The 15163-nt window shown below is 52.7% G+C and overlaps 1 protein-coding gene across 2 annotated transcripts in view; it reads right to left on the bottom strand.

The window, feature by feature from the left end:
- Positions 1–513: 513 nt before the first annotated feature.
- The window catches only part of LOC142483677 (pregnancy-specific glycoprotein 22-like), a 223071-nt gene continuing 208421 nt past the window's right edge, over positions 514–15163 (bottom strand). For both annotated transcript variants that reach the window (XM_075583692.1, XM_075583689.1), the window contains exons 6-7: positions 8058–8090; positions 514–680 (exon numbers count right to left, since the gene is read on the bottom strand). In XM_075583692.1, the coding sequence (XP_075439807.1) occupies positions 633–680; positions 8058–8090 (81 nt within the window). In that variant the 3' untranslated portion in view covers positions 514–632. The remainder of the gene's footprint in view (positions 681–8057; positions 8091–15163) is intronic.

Raw genomic sequence — 15163 nt, 5'->3', positions numbered from 1 at the left:
AGGCGCTGCACTGGATCTAGGTAGGACTCAGCACACTACCTCAGCTGCCTGTCTGGGTTGGCAATCCCCAACACAACATCATGCGGGAGACTCAGGAGTCCTGTTGCCAACAGGTGCACCACCAGACATCACACTGTAATGGGGACTGGTTAGATCACAGGGGCCAATGTGAGATTGGGTGGGTCAGGCCGGACCAGAAAATCTGTTATGTAACTATGTAACTATGTAACTATGTAACCCACGCACACAATCACTCTCACACACAGATACACATGCACACAATCACTCTCACACACAATCACTCACAGACACAGATACACACACAAAATCACTCACACAGATACACATGCAATCACTCTCTCACACGGATACACACACACACATTCACTTTGAATCACTCACATGCACACAATCACTCACACGCAATGGTACACACACACCTTCACTCACTCTCACACACACATTCACTCACAATCACTTTCATGCTGAAACACACACACAAATGCACACACACAAAGTGTGAATATTTATATATTACATATTGTTATTATTACAATGAGTGTGTGAAAGTGAATGTGATAGTCACATGCACAGAGTGTGAGTGTGACATTGAGTGACGTTCTGTCTTCATATTATATCTGCATCTCGCTGTATGTGTCCTGTGTCTGGAACTGCAGGCCCTGCAAGAGTTAAACACGACTCAGTTATTAACCCCTTCCCTGCCTGGGACCTGCAGCACATCGCTCAGTTATTAACCCCTTCCCTGCCTGGGACCTGCAGCACATCGCTCAGTAATTAACCCGTTCCCTGCCTGGGACCTGCAGTACATCGCTCAGTTATTAACCCGTTCCCTTAACGGGACCTGCAGCACATCGCTCAGTTATTAACCCGTTCCCTGCCTGGGACCCGCAGCACATCGCTCAGTAATTAACCCCTTCCCTTCCCGGGACCTGCAGCACATCGCTCAGTTATTAACCCGTTCCCTGCCTGGGACCTGCAGCACAGCGCTCAGTTATTAACCCCTTCCCGGGACCTGCAGCACATCGCTCAGTAATTAACCCCTTCCCTTCCCGGGACCTGCAGCACATCGCTCAGTTATTAACCCGTTCCCTGCCCGGGACCTGCAGCACATCGCTCAGTTATTAACCCGTTCCCTGCAGCACATCGCTCAGTTATTAACCCGTTCCCTGCCCGGGACCTGCAGCACATCGCTCAGTTATTAACCCCTTCCCTGGACCTGCAGCACATCGCTCAGTTATTAACCCGTTCCCTGCAGCACATCGCTCAGTTATTAACCCCTTCCCTGCCTGGGACCTGCAGCACATCGCTCAGTAATTAACGCGTTCCCTGCAGCACATCGCTCAGTTATTAACCCCTTCCCTGGACCTGCAGCACATCGCTCAGTTATTAACCCGTTCCCTGCAGCACATCGCTCAGTTATTAACCCCTTCCCTGCCTGGGACCTGCAGCACATCGCTCAGTAATTAACGCGTTCCCTGCAGCACATCGCTCAGTAATTAACCCCTTCCCTGCCTGGGACCTGCAGCACATCGCTCAGTTATTAACCCGTTCCCTGCCTGGGACCTGCAGCACATCGCTCAGTTATTAACCCGTTGCCTGCCTGGGACCTGCAGCACATCGCTCAGTTATTAACCCCTTCCCTGCCTGGGACCTGCAGCACATCGCTCAGTTATTAACCCGTTCCCTGCCCGGGACCTGCAGCACATCGCTCAGTAATTAACCCGTTCCCTGCCCGGTACCTGCAGCACATCGCTCAGTAATTAACCCGTTCCCTGCCTGGGACCCGCAGCACATCGCTCAGTAATTAACCCGTTCCCTGCCTGGGACCTGCAGCACATCGCTCAGTAATTAACCCGTTCCCTGCCTGGGACCTGCAGCACATCGCTCAGTTATTAACCCGTTCCCTGCCCGGGACCTGCAGCACATCGCTCAGTTATTAACCCGTTCCCTGCCTGGGACCCGCAGCACATCGCTCAGTAATTAACCCGTTCCCTGCCCGGTACCTGCAGCACATCGCTCAGATATTAACCCCTTCCCTGCCCGGGACCTGCAGCACATCGCTCAGTAATTAACCCGTTCCCTACCCGGGACCTGCAGCACATCGCTCAGTAATTAACCCGTTCCCTGCCCGGGACCTGCAGCACATCGCTCAGTTATTAACCCGTTCCCTGCCCGGGACCTGCAGCACATCGCTCAGTTATTAACCTGTTCCCTGCCTGGGACCTGCAGCACATCGCTCAGTTATTAACCCGTTTCCTGCCCGGGACCTGCAGCACATCGCTCAGTTATTAACCCGTTCCCTGCCCGGGACCTGCAGCACATCGCTCAGTTATTAACCTGTTCCCTGCCCGGGACCTGCAGCACATCGCTCAGTTATTAACCCCTTCCCTTCCCGGGACCTGCAGCACATCGCTCAGTTATTAACCCGTTCCCTGCCCGGGACCTGCAGCACATCGCTCAGTTATTAACCTGTTCCCTGCCCGGGACCTGCAGCACATCGCTCAGTTATTAACCCGTTCCCTTCCCGGGACCCACAGCACATCGCTCAGTAATTAACCCGTTCCCTGCCCGTTCCCTGCAGCACATCGCTCAGTAATTAACCCGTTCCCTGCCCGTTCCCTGCCTGGGACCCGCAGCACATCGCTCAGTTATTAACCCGTTTCCTGCCTGGGACCTGCAGCACATCGCTCAGTTATTAACCCGTTTCCTGCCTGGGACCTGCAGCACATTGCTCAGTTATTAACCCCTTCCCTTCCCGGGACCTGCAGCACATTGCTCAGTTATTAACCCCTTCCCTTCCCGGGACCTGCAGCACATCGCTCAGTTATTAACCCGTTCCCTGCCTGGGACCTGCAGCACATTGCTCAGTTATTAACCCCTTCCCTTCCCGGGACCTGCAGCACATCGCTCAGTTATTAACCCCTTCCCTGCCTGGAACCTGCAGCACATCGCTCAGTTATTAACCCGTTCCCTGCCTGGGACCCGCAGCACATCGCTCAGTTATTAACCCGTTCCCTGCCCGTGACCTGCAGCACATCGCTCAGTTATTAACCCGTTCCCTGCCCGGGACCTGCAGCACATCGCTCAGTTATTAACCCGTTCCCTGCCTGGGACCCGCAGCACATCGCTCAGTAATTAACCCGTTCCCTGCCTGGGACCTGCAGCACATCGCTCAGTAATTAACCCCTTCCCTTCCCGGGACCTGCAGCACATCGCTCAGTTATTAACCCCTTCCCTGCCTGGAACCTGCAGCACATCGCTCAGTTATTAACCCGTTCCCTGCCTGGGACCCGCAGCACATCGCTCAGTTATTAACCCGTTCCCTGCCCGTGACCTGCAGCACATCGCTCAGTTATTAACCCGTTCCCTGCCCGGGACCTGCAGCACATCGCTCAGTTATTAACCCGTTCCCTGCCTGGGACCCGCAGCACATCGCTCAGTAATTAACCCGTTCCCTGCCTGGGACCTGCAGCACATCGCTCAGTAATTAACCCGTTCCCTGCCTGGGACCTGCAGCACATCGCTCAGTTATTAACCCGTTCCCTGCCCGGGACCTGCAGCACATCGCTCAGTTATTAACCCGTTCCCTGCCTGGGACCCGCAGCACATCGCTCAGTAATTAACCCGTTCCCTGCCCGGTACCTGCAGCACATCGCTCAGATATTAACCCCTTCCCTGCCCAGGACCTGCAGCACATCGCTCAGTAATTAACCCGTTCCCTGCCCGGGACCTGCAGCACATCGCTCAGTAATTAACCCGTTCCCTGCCCGGGACCTGCAGCACATCGCTCAGTTATTAACCCGTTCCCTGCCCGGGACCTGCAGCACATCGCTCAGTTATTAACCTGTTCCCTGCCTGGGACCTGCAGCACATCGCTCAGTTATTAACCCGTTTCCTGCCCGGGACCTGCAGCACATCGCTCAGTTATTAACCCGTTCCCTGCCCGGGACCTGCAGCACATCGCTCAGTTATTAACCCGTTCCCTGCCCGGGACCTGCAGCACATCGCTCAGTTATTAACCCGTTCCCTGCCCGTGACCTGCAGCACATCGCTCAGTAATTAACCCGTTCCCTGCCCGGGACCTGCAGCACATCGCTCAGTAATTAACCCGTTCCCTGCCCGGGACCTGCAGCACATCGCTCAGTTATTAACCTGTTCCCTGCCCGGGACCTGCAGCACATCGCTCAGTTATTAACCCCTTCCCTTCCCGGGACCTGCAGCACATCGCTCAGTTATTAACCCCTTCCCTGCCCGGGACCTGCAGCACATCGCTCAGTTATTAACCTGTTCCCTGCCCGGGACCTGCAGCACATCGCTCAGTTATTAACCCGTTCCCTTCCCGGGACCCGCAGCACATCGCTCAGTTATTAACCCGTTCCCTGCCCGTTCCCTGCAGCACATCGCTCAGTAATTAACCCGTTCCCTGCCTGGAACCCGCAGCACATCGCTCAGTTATTAACCCGTTTCCTGCCTGGGACCTGCAGCACATCGCTCAGTTATTAACCCGTTTCCTGCCTGGGACCTGCAGCACATTGCTCAGTTATTAACCCGTTCCCTGCCTGGGACCCGCAGCACATCGCTCAGTTATTAACCCGTTCCCTGCCCGGGACCTGCAGCACATCGCTCAGTAATTAACCCGTTCCCTGCCTGGGACCTGCAGCACATCGCTCAGTTATTAACCCCTTCCCTGCCTGGAACCTGCAGCACATCGCTCAGTTATTAACCCCTTCCCTTCCCGGGACCTGCAGCACATCGCTCAGTTATTAACCTGTTCCCTTCCCGGGACCTGCAGCACATCGCTCAGTAATTAACCCGTTCCCTGCAGCACATTGCTCAGTAATTAACCCGTTCCCTGCCTGGAACCCGCAGCACATCGCTCAGTTATTAACATGTTCCCTGCCTGGGACCCGCAGCTCATCGCTCAGTTATTGAGTGTCCCTGTGATTGGATGAGAGAGGGTTGAGGGTCCCTGTGATTGGATGAGAGATGGGTGAGGGTCCCTGTGATTGGATGAGAGAGGGTTGAGGGTCCCTGTGATTTAATGAGAGACGGGTGAGGGTCCCTGTGATTGGATGAGAGACGGGTGAGGTCCCTGTGATTGGATGAGAGATGGGTGAGGGTCCCTGTGATTGGATGAGAGACGGGTGAGGTCCCTGTGATTGGATGAGAAATGGATGAGGGTCCCTGTGATTGGATGAGAGACGGGTGAGGGTCCCTGTGATTGGATGAGAGACGGGTGAGGGTCCCTGTGATTGGATGAGAGAGGGGTGAGTGTCCCTGTGATTGGATGAGAGACGGGTGAGTTCCCTGTGATTGGGTGAGAGACGGGTGAGGGTCCCTGTGATTGGATGAGAGACGGGTGAGGGTCCCTGTGATTGGATGAGAGACGGGTGAGGGTCCCTGTGATTGGATGAGAGACGGGTGAGGTCCCTGTGATTGGATGAGAGACGGGTGAGGGTCCCTGTGATTGGATGAGAGATGGGTGAGGGTCCCTGTGATTGGATGAGAGACGGGTGAGGTCCCTGTGATTGGGTGAGAGATGGGTGAGGGTCCCTGTGATTGGATGAGACTGGTGAGGGTCCCTGTGATTGGATGAGAGACGGGTGAGGGTCCCTGTGATTGGATGAGAGATGGGTGAGGGTCCCTGTGATTGGATGAGAGACGGGTGAGGGTCCCTGTGATTGGATGAGAGATGGGTGAGGGTCCCTGTGATTGGATGAGAGACGGGTGAGGGCCCCTGTGATTGGATGAGAGACGGGTGAGGGTCCCTGTGATTGGATGAGAGACGGATGAGGGTCCCTGTGATTGGATGAGAGATGGGTGAGGGACCCTGTGATTGGATGAGAGACGGGTGAGGGTCCGTGTGATTGGATGAGAGATGGGTGAGGGTCCGTGTGATTGGATGAGAGATGGATGAGGGTCCCTGTGATTGGATGAGAGATGGATGAGGGTCCCTGTGATTGGATGAGAGATGGGTGAGGGTCCCTGTGATTGGATGAGAGACGGGTTAGTGTCCCTGTGATTGGATGAGAGACGGGTGAGGGTCCCTGTGATTGGATGAGAGACGGGTGAGGGTCCCTGTGATTGGATGAGAGACGGGTGAGGGTCCCTGTGATTGGATGAGAGACGGCTGAGGGTCCCTGTGATTGGATAAGAGACGGGTGGGTGAGGGTCCCTGTGATTGGATAAAAGACGGGTGAGGGTCCCCGTGATTGGATGAGAGACGGGTTAGTGTCCCTGTGATTGGAGGAGAAATGGGTGAGTGTCCCTGTGATTGGATGAGAGACGGGTGAGGGTCCTTGTGATTGGATGAGAGATGGGTTAGTGTCCCTGTGATTGGAGGAGAAAGGGGTGAGGGTCCCTGTGATTGGATGAGAGACGGGTGAGGGTCCCTGTGATTGGATGAGAGACGGGTGGGTGAGGGTCCTTGTGATTGGATGAGAGATGGGTGAGGGTCCCTGTGATTGGATGAGAGATGGGTGAGGGTCCCTGTGATTGGATGAGAGACGGATGAGGGTCCCTGTGATTGGATGAGAGACAGGCGAGGGTCCCTGTGATTGGAGGAGAGAGGGGTGAGGGTCCCTGTGATTGGATGAGAGATGGGTGAGGGTCCCTGTGATTGGATCAGAGACGGGTGAGGTCCCTGTGATTGGATGAGAGACAGGTGAGGATCCCTGTGATTGGATGAGAGACGGGTGGGTGAGGGTCCCTGTGATTGGATGAGAGACGGGTGAGGTCCCTGTGATTGGATGAGAGACGGGTGAGGGTCCCTGGGATTGGATGAGAGATGGTGAGTGTCCCTGTGATTGGATGAGAGATGGGTGAGGGTCCCTGTGATTGGATAAAAGACGGGTGAGGGTCCCCGTGATTGGATGAGAGACGGGTTAGTGTCCCTGTGATTGGATGAGAGATGGGTGAGGGTCCCTGTGATTGGATGAGAGACGGATGAGGGTCCCTGTGATTGGATAAGAGACGGGTGGGTGAGGGTCCCTGTGATTGGATAAAAGACGGGTGAGGGCCCCGTGATTGGATGAGAGACGGGTTAGTGTCCCTGTGATTGGAGGAGAAATGGGTGAGTGTCCCTGTGATTGGATGAGAGACGGGTGAGGGTCCTTGTGATTGGATGAGAGATGGGTTAGTGTCCCTGTGATTGGAGGAGAAAGGGGTGAGGGTCCCTGTGATTGGATGAGAGACGGGTGAGGGTCCCTGTGATTGGATGAGAGACGGGTGGGTGAGGGTCCTTGTGATTGGATGAGAGATGGGTGAGGGTCCCTGTGATTGGATGAGAGATGGGTGAGGGTCCCTGTGATTGGATGAGAGACGGATGAGGGTCCCTGTGATTGGATGAGAGACAGGCGAGGGTCCCTGTGATTGGAGGAGAGAGGGGTGAGGGTCCCTGTGATTGGATGAGAGATGGGTGAGGGTCCCTGTGATTGGATCAGAGACGGGTGAGGTCCCTGTGATTGGATGAGAGACAGGTGAGGATCCCTGTGATTGGATGAGAGACGGGTGGGTGAGGGTCCCTGTGATTGGATGAGAGACGGGTGAGGTCCCTGTGATTGGATGAGAGACGGGTGAGGGTCCCTGGGATTGGATGAGAGATGGTGAGTGTCCCTGTGATTGGATGAGAGATGGGTGAGGGTCCCTGTGATTGGATGAGAGACAGGTGTTGGTCCCTGTGATTGGATGAGAGATGGGTGAGGGTCCCTGTGATTGGATGAGAGACTGGTTAGTGTCCCTGTGATTGGAGGAGAGATGGGTGAGGGACCCTGTGATTGGTTGAGAGACGGATGAGGGACCCTGTGATTGGATGAGAGACGGATGAGGGACCCTGTGATTGGAGTAGAGAGGGGTGAGGAACTCTGTGATTGGAGGAGAGAGGGGTGAGTGTCCCTGTGATTGGATGAGAGACGGTTGAGGGTCCCTGTGATTGGATGAGACACGGGTGAGGGACCCTGTGATTGGAGGAGAGAGGGGTGAGTGTCCCTGTGATTGGATACACAGATTGGGAGAATATCAGGAAAGAGGGAACTCACCATATAGGATGAATCCTCATTAGCCGCCTGACCCTGAGAAATGGGGGAGAGAGTGTGTGAGGAGGTACGGGGGAGGAGGGAGGGAGTGAGAGAGATGGGTAGAGAGATAGAGGGGGGTAGAGAGAGAGGGTGGGAAAGAGAGGGTGGAGAGAGGGTGGATAGAGGAAGAGGGATGGGAGAGGGGGGGAGAGAGATGGGAGAGATAAGGGGAGAGAGAAGGGGGAGAGAGATAAGGGGGGGAGAGAATGGGGGAGAGAATGGGGGGAGTGAGAGAGAGGGGGGAAGGGAGGGGGGAAAGAGAGAGGGGGAAGGGAGGGGGGGAAAGAGAGAGGGGGGAAGGAAGAGGGGAGAGAGAGGGGGAAGGGAGGGGGGAGAGACAGGGGGGAAGGGAGGGGGGAGAGAGAGGGGGGAAGGAAGAGGGGAGAGAGAGGGGGAAGGGAGGGGGGGGAAGAGAGAGGGGGGAGAGAGAAGTTGTGATTAGAGGAGTTGGAGGAGTATGTCTATACAGCACACAGAGTATAATTAATGTCACTATGGGCCTCATGCACTAAGCGCCGATAGAAATTATCGGCAGGGTTTTGAACTCACCATGTTTTTGCCGAGTTGCTCTCACGGTATGCAGAAAGATCCGAATACCTGTGAGAGCAACATTAGCAAACATGGTGAGTTGCCGGCGCTGAAATGACCTGCCCTCCGAGAAGGGATCACCAGGCGAGATCTATCTGCTGCAGAGAGATCCACCTCTCTCTGCGATAATCTCACCGGAAAAAAAATATTTTTAGTTTAAATTTTTTTTACTAGTGTAGATGTGCATGGGGTCTCCGGAGCGGAACCGCGTTGGTTTCAGGTCCGGGGAGCCCCTGCTTCCCGAGATACAGGCCCCATTATGGTGTGCCGGTATACCTCTGCTTTGTTTACATCCCACGGTCACGTGATCAGGACATTTAAATGCAGGCGGATACCGGCACCCCATAACCGGGCCTGTGCAGTCGATTGGGAAGAGTTCCATCATGTAATGAGATTCATCGTGCGGTACAAAGATTATAACATCGCAACCAAGATTTGTACCCAGCTTCAAGAGTTCGTAAGAACTGAAGACTTCCAAACCAATTCTACGGCGGTAGAACGAAGCGAGCAGTCCCGGCGGAGATAACGTTGTGGCGAGCGGCGCCACTAGCCAAAGACTGTTTTTGCGGCTTTGCTTTTGCACAACTCCCGCTCCTGGGAAATGGTGCTTAAAGACTCTATTTCTAAAGATTGCGGTCTGGAAGTAGAATATTCATTTTACCCGGTCCCAGTAAGTGTACTTTCATAATATTTTGTAAATCAAGCTGTGTATGTTCATTGTGTAAATAAATTACAATTTATTTTATCTCTCACTTTGCTGAATCAAAGGTTCCGGGTATTTTGGTGTTAAAAGCGTTGGTCTCCAGTTACACCAGGCAACTACCCCCACCCTTCACCCATTCATTTGTACAGTGGGTACATCATGAACAATATAATATGAGCATGATTAACCAATATACAAAGAAATGAGTAAGGATTAAAAAAAACAGGCCCAAATAAAAAACAGCACATAGCTAAAAAAAACACAGCACATTGCAAAATCAAACTCAGCACATCTCAAAACAAAACACATAGTAAAATAAAATACAGCACATAGCCAATTAAATCTATAACAAATGCCAATCAAACAATTGAATAGTACAGTGGGTACATGATGCACATAATCTGTGCATCATTTAACACTATGCCAGTGAATGCTCAAACTAATAGGAATAATTTCAAACAAGATTCAATGCCATCCAAACCATAAGGCCTCGGCCATGGTTGTTGCTGGCGGGCAAAGCGAGTGCTTTCCCTGGCCTTAGACAGCGCGCCGTCCGGGGGCGTGTCGGCGGGCGGGCCAGTGACGTCACGGTGCTGGTTCGCCCTCATTGGGCGAACCGCTCACGTGACCGGCCATGCGCTCCGGCAAGCGGGAAAATAAAAACATTTCCTAAGACCTACACTTCCGCGCGCTCGCGTAAGCTGCGGCGAGCCCCTACTAAAGCTGCTCTCATTGCGGCTGTACGGGCTCAGTGCCGAGTGGAAGCGCGCCTCAGCGTGCCTCCGCCCGCAAGCACTATCCATGGACGCGTGCTAAGAAAATAAAAAGAAATCAAGAAATAAACAGAAATAAATTAACAACAATCAATTAATCCAATCCAAAATAAATTACACAATTCACAATTAAAACACCAAAACCAAACCATTATAAATTAAATGAAAACTCAAAGTAATCAGACAAAATTTAACTACCAAAAATAAGCCACTATTAAAAAGCAAGCCCCCCCTCCCAGAAATAAACTTTTTAAACACCACTAAAAAATACATCTAACTAAATGAAAATTAAAATTAAATTGCGCCAATATTTCTAAACAAACAAGCAAAATACATTAAAAATACATAAAAACAAGCATTTGCAACAACAAACATTGATTGTTGGGACACATGGTGACGGTGAGTCAGATACAGGGGAGGGCTCTGGTCCCCTGAATTCCACCAAGCAGGATATAGATGACTTATACGTAAAATTAAAATTATGTTCCAACTGGAAATTCAAAAAGCTGGAGAAGACCTCTGCGAGTACTGGCCCATGTGGAGGAGCGAACTTCAGATCTGGAAGCCAGGGTCACGGAGTATGGGGAGGTGCAGGACTCCTTAGTGCAGGACATGGCCACTATGAAAGACCAAGTGGCAGAACTCAGAGAGACGCAGGAAGACCAGGACAATCGCTCCCGCAGGAGCATCCTCCGGCTGCGGGGCATACGTGCGGAAATTGATGACCTCGATGACTTTCTATCGATGCTGTTCACCATGCTGTGCCCTGATCTGGTGGAGCCTCAATTGCTAATGGACAGGGCGCACAGAGCCCCGAGACCTAGGCCCCCTAATCAGGACAAACCGAGGGATGTCATCCTGCGCCTTCATTACAACAGAACAAAAGAATCCATCATGCTGTGTAAGGAATCGGGGAACACGCCCCCTGCGTCGTGTTCCCTCCGTGCCTGCCGCATCTCAGATGCCCACTCATTACAAAGCGCGCACCCGCGGTTCTTCTAAGTGTACCACGGAGCCCGGCCCCGCCCCCGGTCGCGCACCTCTCTCACGTCCCGTCTCGCCACTTATCGACGCTTCTCCCCACCTTCTTGCCAACTTTTTCTGGCATTTGGATTTGGGGATGGAAACCGCTATTCAGGAGCCGCAGTAGGCGTCGATAACCTGCTCGCGGCTACTAGAATTGCACGAGTTTCTGAACGTTCCGGAAAGCTTAGCGCCGCTCCCTCGGCGATTTGGTTTTGAACAAAATTTTGGGGGGCGATTCAGGTGATTATCGCCCACTTATCGACGCTTACTGAATAGCAGTAGGCATTTCGAGCGATAAGTGGCTTATGAGCGCTTACTGCATGAGGCCCTTAGACTTTAATAATCCTCGTAACCTTATGTATGGTTGGAGCACCCACAGAACCCCTATACCGGAATCTGGGTGACCTGGGCATTAACTGGGTACCCCCCTAGGGACCATTTACCGTTCCAGTGACACCTCACATCCCTATGCCCCATTTACCTTTCTGGTCTGTGCTGAAGCAGGTAATCCTGGCGGTGAGTCGCGCAAATGTTTACAAGGGGAGAGTTTGCCGGGACAATGTGCCTCTATGTATCCGGGATTCCGACCTGATTCCCGGGTACATTTTTGGGGTTCTCAGCAACTCTGGACCCCGACATGCTAGGCACATTCTGACAAAACTTTCTCTGTATAACCCCCCTTGAAAATCATAGCCCAGTGATCTCTGCTCGCTGGCACTCCCTGCTTGCTTGCACTCCCTGCTTGCTGGCACTCCCTGCTGGCTGGCACTCCCTGCTGGCTGGCACTCCCTGCTTGCTGGCACTCCCTGCTCGCTGGCACTCCCTGCTCACTGGCACTCCCTGCTCGCTGGCAATCTCTGCTCGCTGGCACTCCCTGCTTGCTGGCACTCCCTGCTGGCTGGCACTCCCTGCTTGCTGGCACTCCCTGCTGGCTGGCACTCCCTGCTGGCTGGCACTCCCTGCTGGCTGGCACTCCCTGCTGGCTGGCACTCCCTGCTCGCTGGCACTCCCTGCTCGCTGGCACTCCCTGCTCGCTGGCACTCCCTGCTCGCTGGCAATCTCTGCTCGCTGGCACTTTTAGAAAAGTAAAAACACTGACATTCTTTATTGTCGCATAATAATTCACAATGCATAATCTATCACTGGGCTCAAGAGCTGACACTTCCAAACCCCAATACAAGGATTAAAGGTAACCAAACGGCTTAACCTTTATTATTGAGCCTGGTTACCCCCCCGCCGTCACAGAGGTGCAATACCAACACTATAGTGGCGGGCGCCTTTATTCTTCTGCAGCCTTTTCCCCGTGATTTTAAAAATCGCGGGCAAATTGGGGCAAATCGCGGGATGATGCGGCCCGTTCTCGCCCGTTTCTCGGCCGTTTTGGCGCCTGCGGGCATTGTATTGTTTAGTACTAAGCGCTTTCTTTGTCTAGCGCTATTAGCGCTATCAGCTGATATCAGCTGATTTCGGGCCCAGACCGGGCTGCGCGGAGAAGGCCCGTGACCGCCTGAAAACATGCCCGAAATTTTCCGGGTATGTTGTAGGATAAAACACTAGGTAACTACCAAACTGAGATACCACTGGAGCCAATCGGTATGGATAAAAGCTCTGCCCAGCTTGAACCACCCGTGAATATGAACAGAACCCGATGCCGGCGGTCACCCGAAACTCAGGGAAAAAAGGATCGTCCGTCACAGGGGAAAACTCGTGACCAAGCGGTCAGAAGAAAGACTGTACGTGAAAAAATTCCTCCTCGAGCGACTGAGGAGTTCTGAGCTCAAGTTCCTTCTGGTGGAGACACTAATAACATAGAGAAAGGGCTCCAATCCCAGCGAGACTGAGGGTTCTTGTTCTCCATCCACTCTCATTCGAGCCGCAGGGATATCTCGAGTGAGAATGGAAGGAAGGGCTTTGGCCATGTGTCATGGGAGAGGGGTTTGGCCTGGTATTAAAGGGGTTACACCCCATTTGGCCACCCCCTGCTCTCACTTGGGAAGCAAGGGGTTAACTGGTCTGCGGTCCAGTAATGTGTTTTTACCCTGCTTCAGTACCCAAATGTGTATTCCCCTGTAAATGTGTATTGTTCCCATTCCAGTGTCTGCACCAACACATACACTGGGATTGATGCGGGAGGGAAAGGGTTAATAGTTAAGGAGTGATTATAGCCCTTTGTTCCATTTCCCCGCCTTTTCAGGCTCCATTTTGCAGCTCTCTCTAGGTCGCCATTGCAGCCCAATGCAATCCTATGGCGAATCTGGCGATTTGGGCCCGTTTCAGGAGAAGACCTGCAGGTGGCGCCCAAGAGGAGGAACGGCGGTTCCCCATTGTAAGTCAATGGAACCATTCATTTCAATGGGGATTCCTCAACGCCGACCTCCAGGAACGGGTTGGTAGCCATCCAAACCACAGACCGCAGAAGCGGATACAATATCTGAAAGAGAGCTTTGATCACACTGAGTTCAAATTCAAATACAATTGGCGTGGGAAACTTAGGTTCTAGGGCACCCAGAAATAAAATTATTTTTGCCCCTAGACCCTAAGAACCCCCACACAAGACCACCACCGGGTCCGGGAATGAAGGACCCCCGTAAAGGGTCGCGCTCGCCATGAGGGTTGCGCCATTGACTCTAACGGGAGCGGAGGTCCCATTGACTCCTATGGCGGCGCCAGCCCATGCATTTCCTATGGCGGCACCGGCCATATTGATTTATATGGCTTTAAAACGGCTAAGTCCGAAAGTATAAAAAGTGTAAGCCCATATCTCCGGTTCTGTGAGGACCAGAGGGCTGGGATTTTGGTCACATGTAGTCACTGTTCCGGCATGACTGCATGGCCATTTCCAGCCCTCCGATCAACCAGACGGAGTATGGGCAAATGTGAAAATTGTGTTTTTCCCATTGACTTCAATGGCGGAGTTGCTCCATTGAAAGCCTATAGCGGTGGAGCCCATTGATTTCATTAGGAGAGTGATACGCTGTGATTTCTTTTAGCTGTAGCGGAGAATCCTGCATTAAAGTTAATAGGGGATTTTAACTTGTTTTTTGTATCTCCGGTTCTGGGGGTCGTGGAAGGCTGACACTTGGCCACCATGGCAAAGGTCCCACGGCATGAGGACCTGGCAAATTTCAGCCTGCTCAGACCCACAGAATGCATTATTTTAATATGTGTAGATATTAAAGAATGTACAGTAGAGGCAACGTTTATTCTAGCATTACTAGCCGGGTTACATTCTGGGTATGTGCTGGGTGTGTGCTGGGTGTGTGCTGGGTGTGTGCTGGGTATGTGCTGGGTATGTGCTGGGTATGTTCTGGGCTAGTTTGAGGCACGTTTAAGGCATTTCTGCATTGACTAACGACCCATAGGATTAACACAGCAGGGATCCCTGGCAGTCCAATTCAGTTTGAATGGGACTGCCAGGGACCCCCCGCTGTTAATCTGATAGGCCATTAATCAATGCAGAAATGCTGGGGCTAGTTTAAGGAATGTTTAAGGCATGTACCCAGCATGTACCTGGGTCTTTTGGGGAATTGCCACTGGTTTTTGTTCGAATAAGAGTTGCCTCTACTGTATTGTATTTTGGGTCTGGTAGAAAAACCCAGAGCCCAGATGGTATGTTAATGCTCAGGGGGGAGACAAGTGGTCTACAATAAACCCCTGATCAAAGGCTCCCCCACCCTGCTTGTGTATGCTATCACAAAGGAAAGCAGGACCTGGGTAATTTATGATGAGTTTTGTGTTTCACACCTAGGGACAAAGGGTTTTCTGTCCAAACCAGACTTTCAGATGCCAGTCTTGTGGGAGGGGGGCTAGGGAAATAAGCCCCCTGATTAGAATAATACCCACCCAGTGGGCAGGTATTACTGTGCCTCTCAAGTGAGGTGGCAAGGAGGGATTGGGTGCAGATAATTGTCCTCCAATTACTTGCACTTAATGCCAGGGTATAGGAGTGGAACTCCATATAAACGAGTGTAAACTCT

The sequence above is a fragment of the Ascaphus truei genome, unplaced genomic scaffold, assembly GCF_040206685.1.
Source record: "Ascaphus truei isolate aAscTru1 unplaced genomic scaffold, aAscTru1.hap1 HAP1_SCAFFOLD_354, whole genome shotgun sequence".
Taxonomy (NCBI): Eukaryota; Metazoa; Chordata; class Amphibia; order Anura; family Ascaphidae; genus Ascaphus; species Ascaphus truei.
Note: the sequence above shows the minus strand (reverse complement) of the source record. Positions and strands in the feature narration are given on the sequence as shown.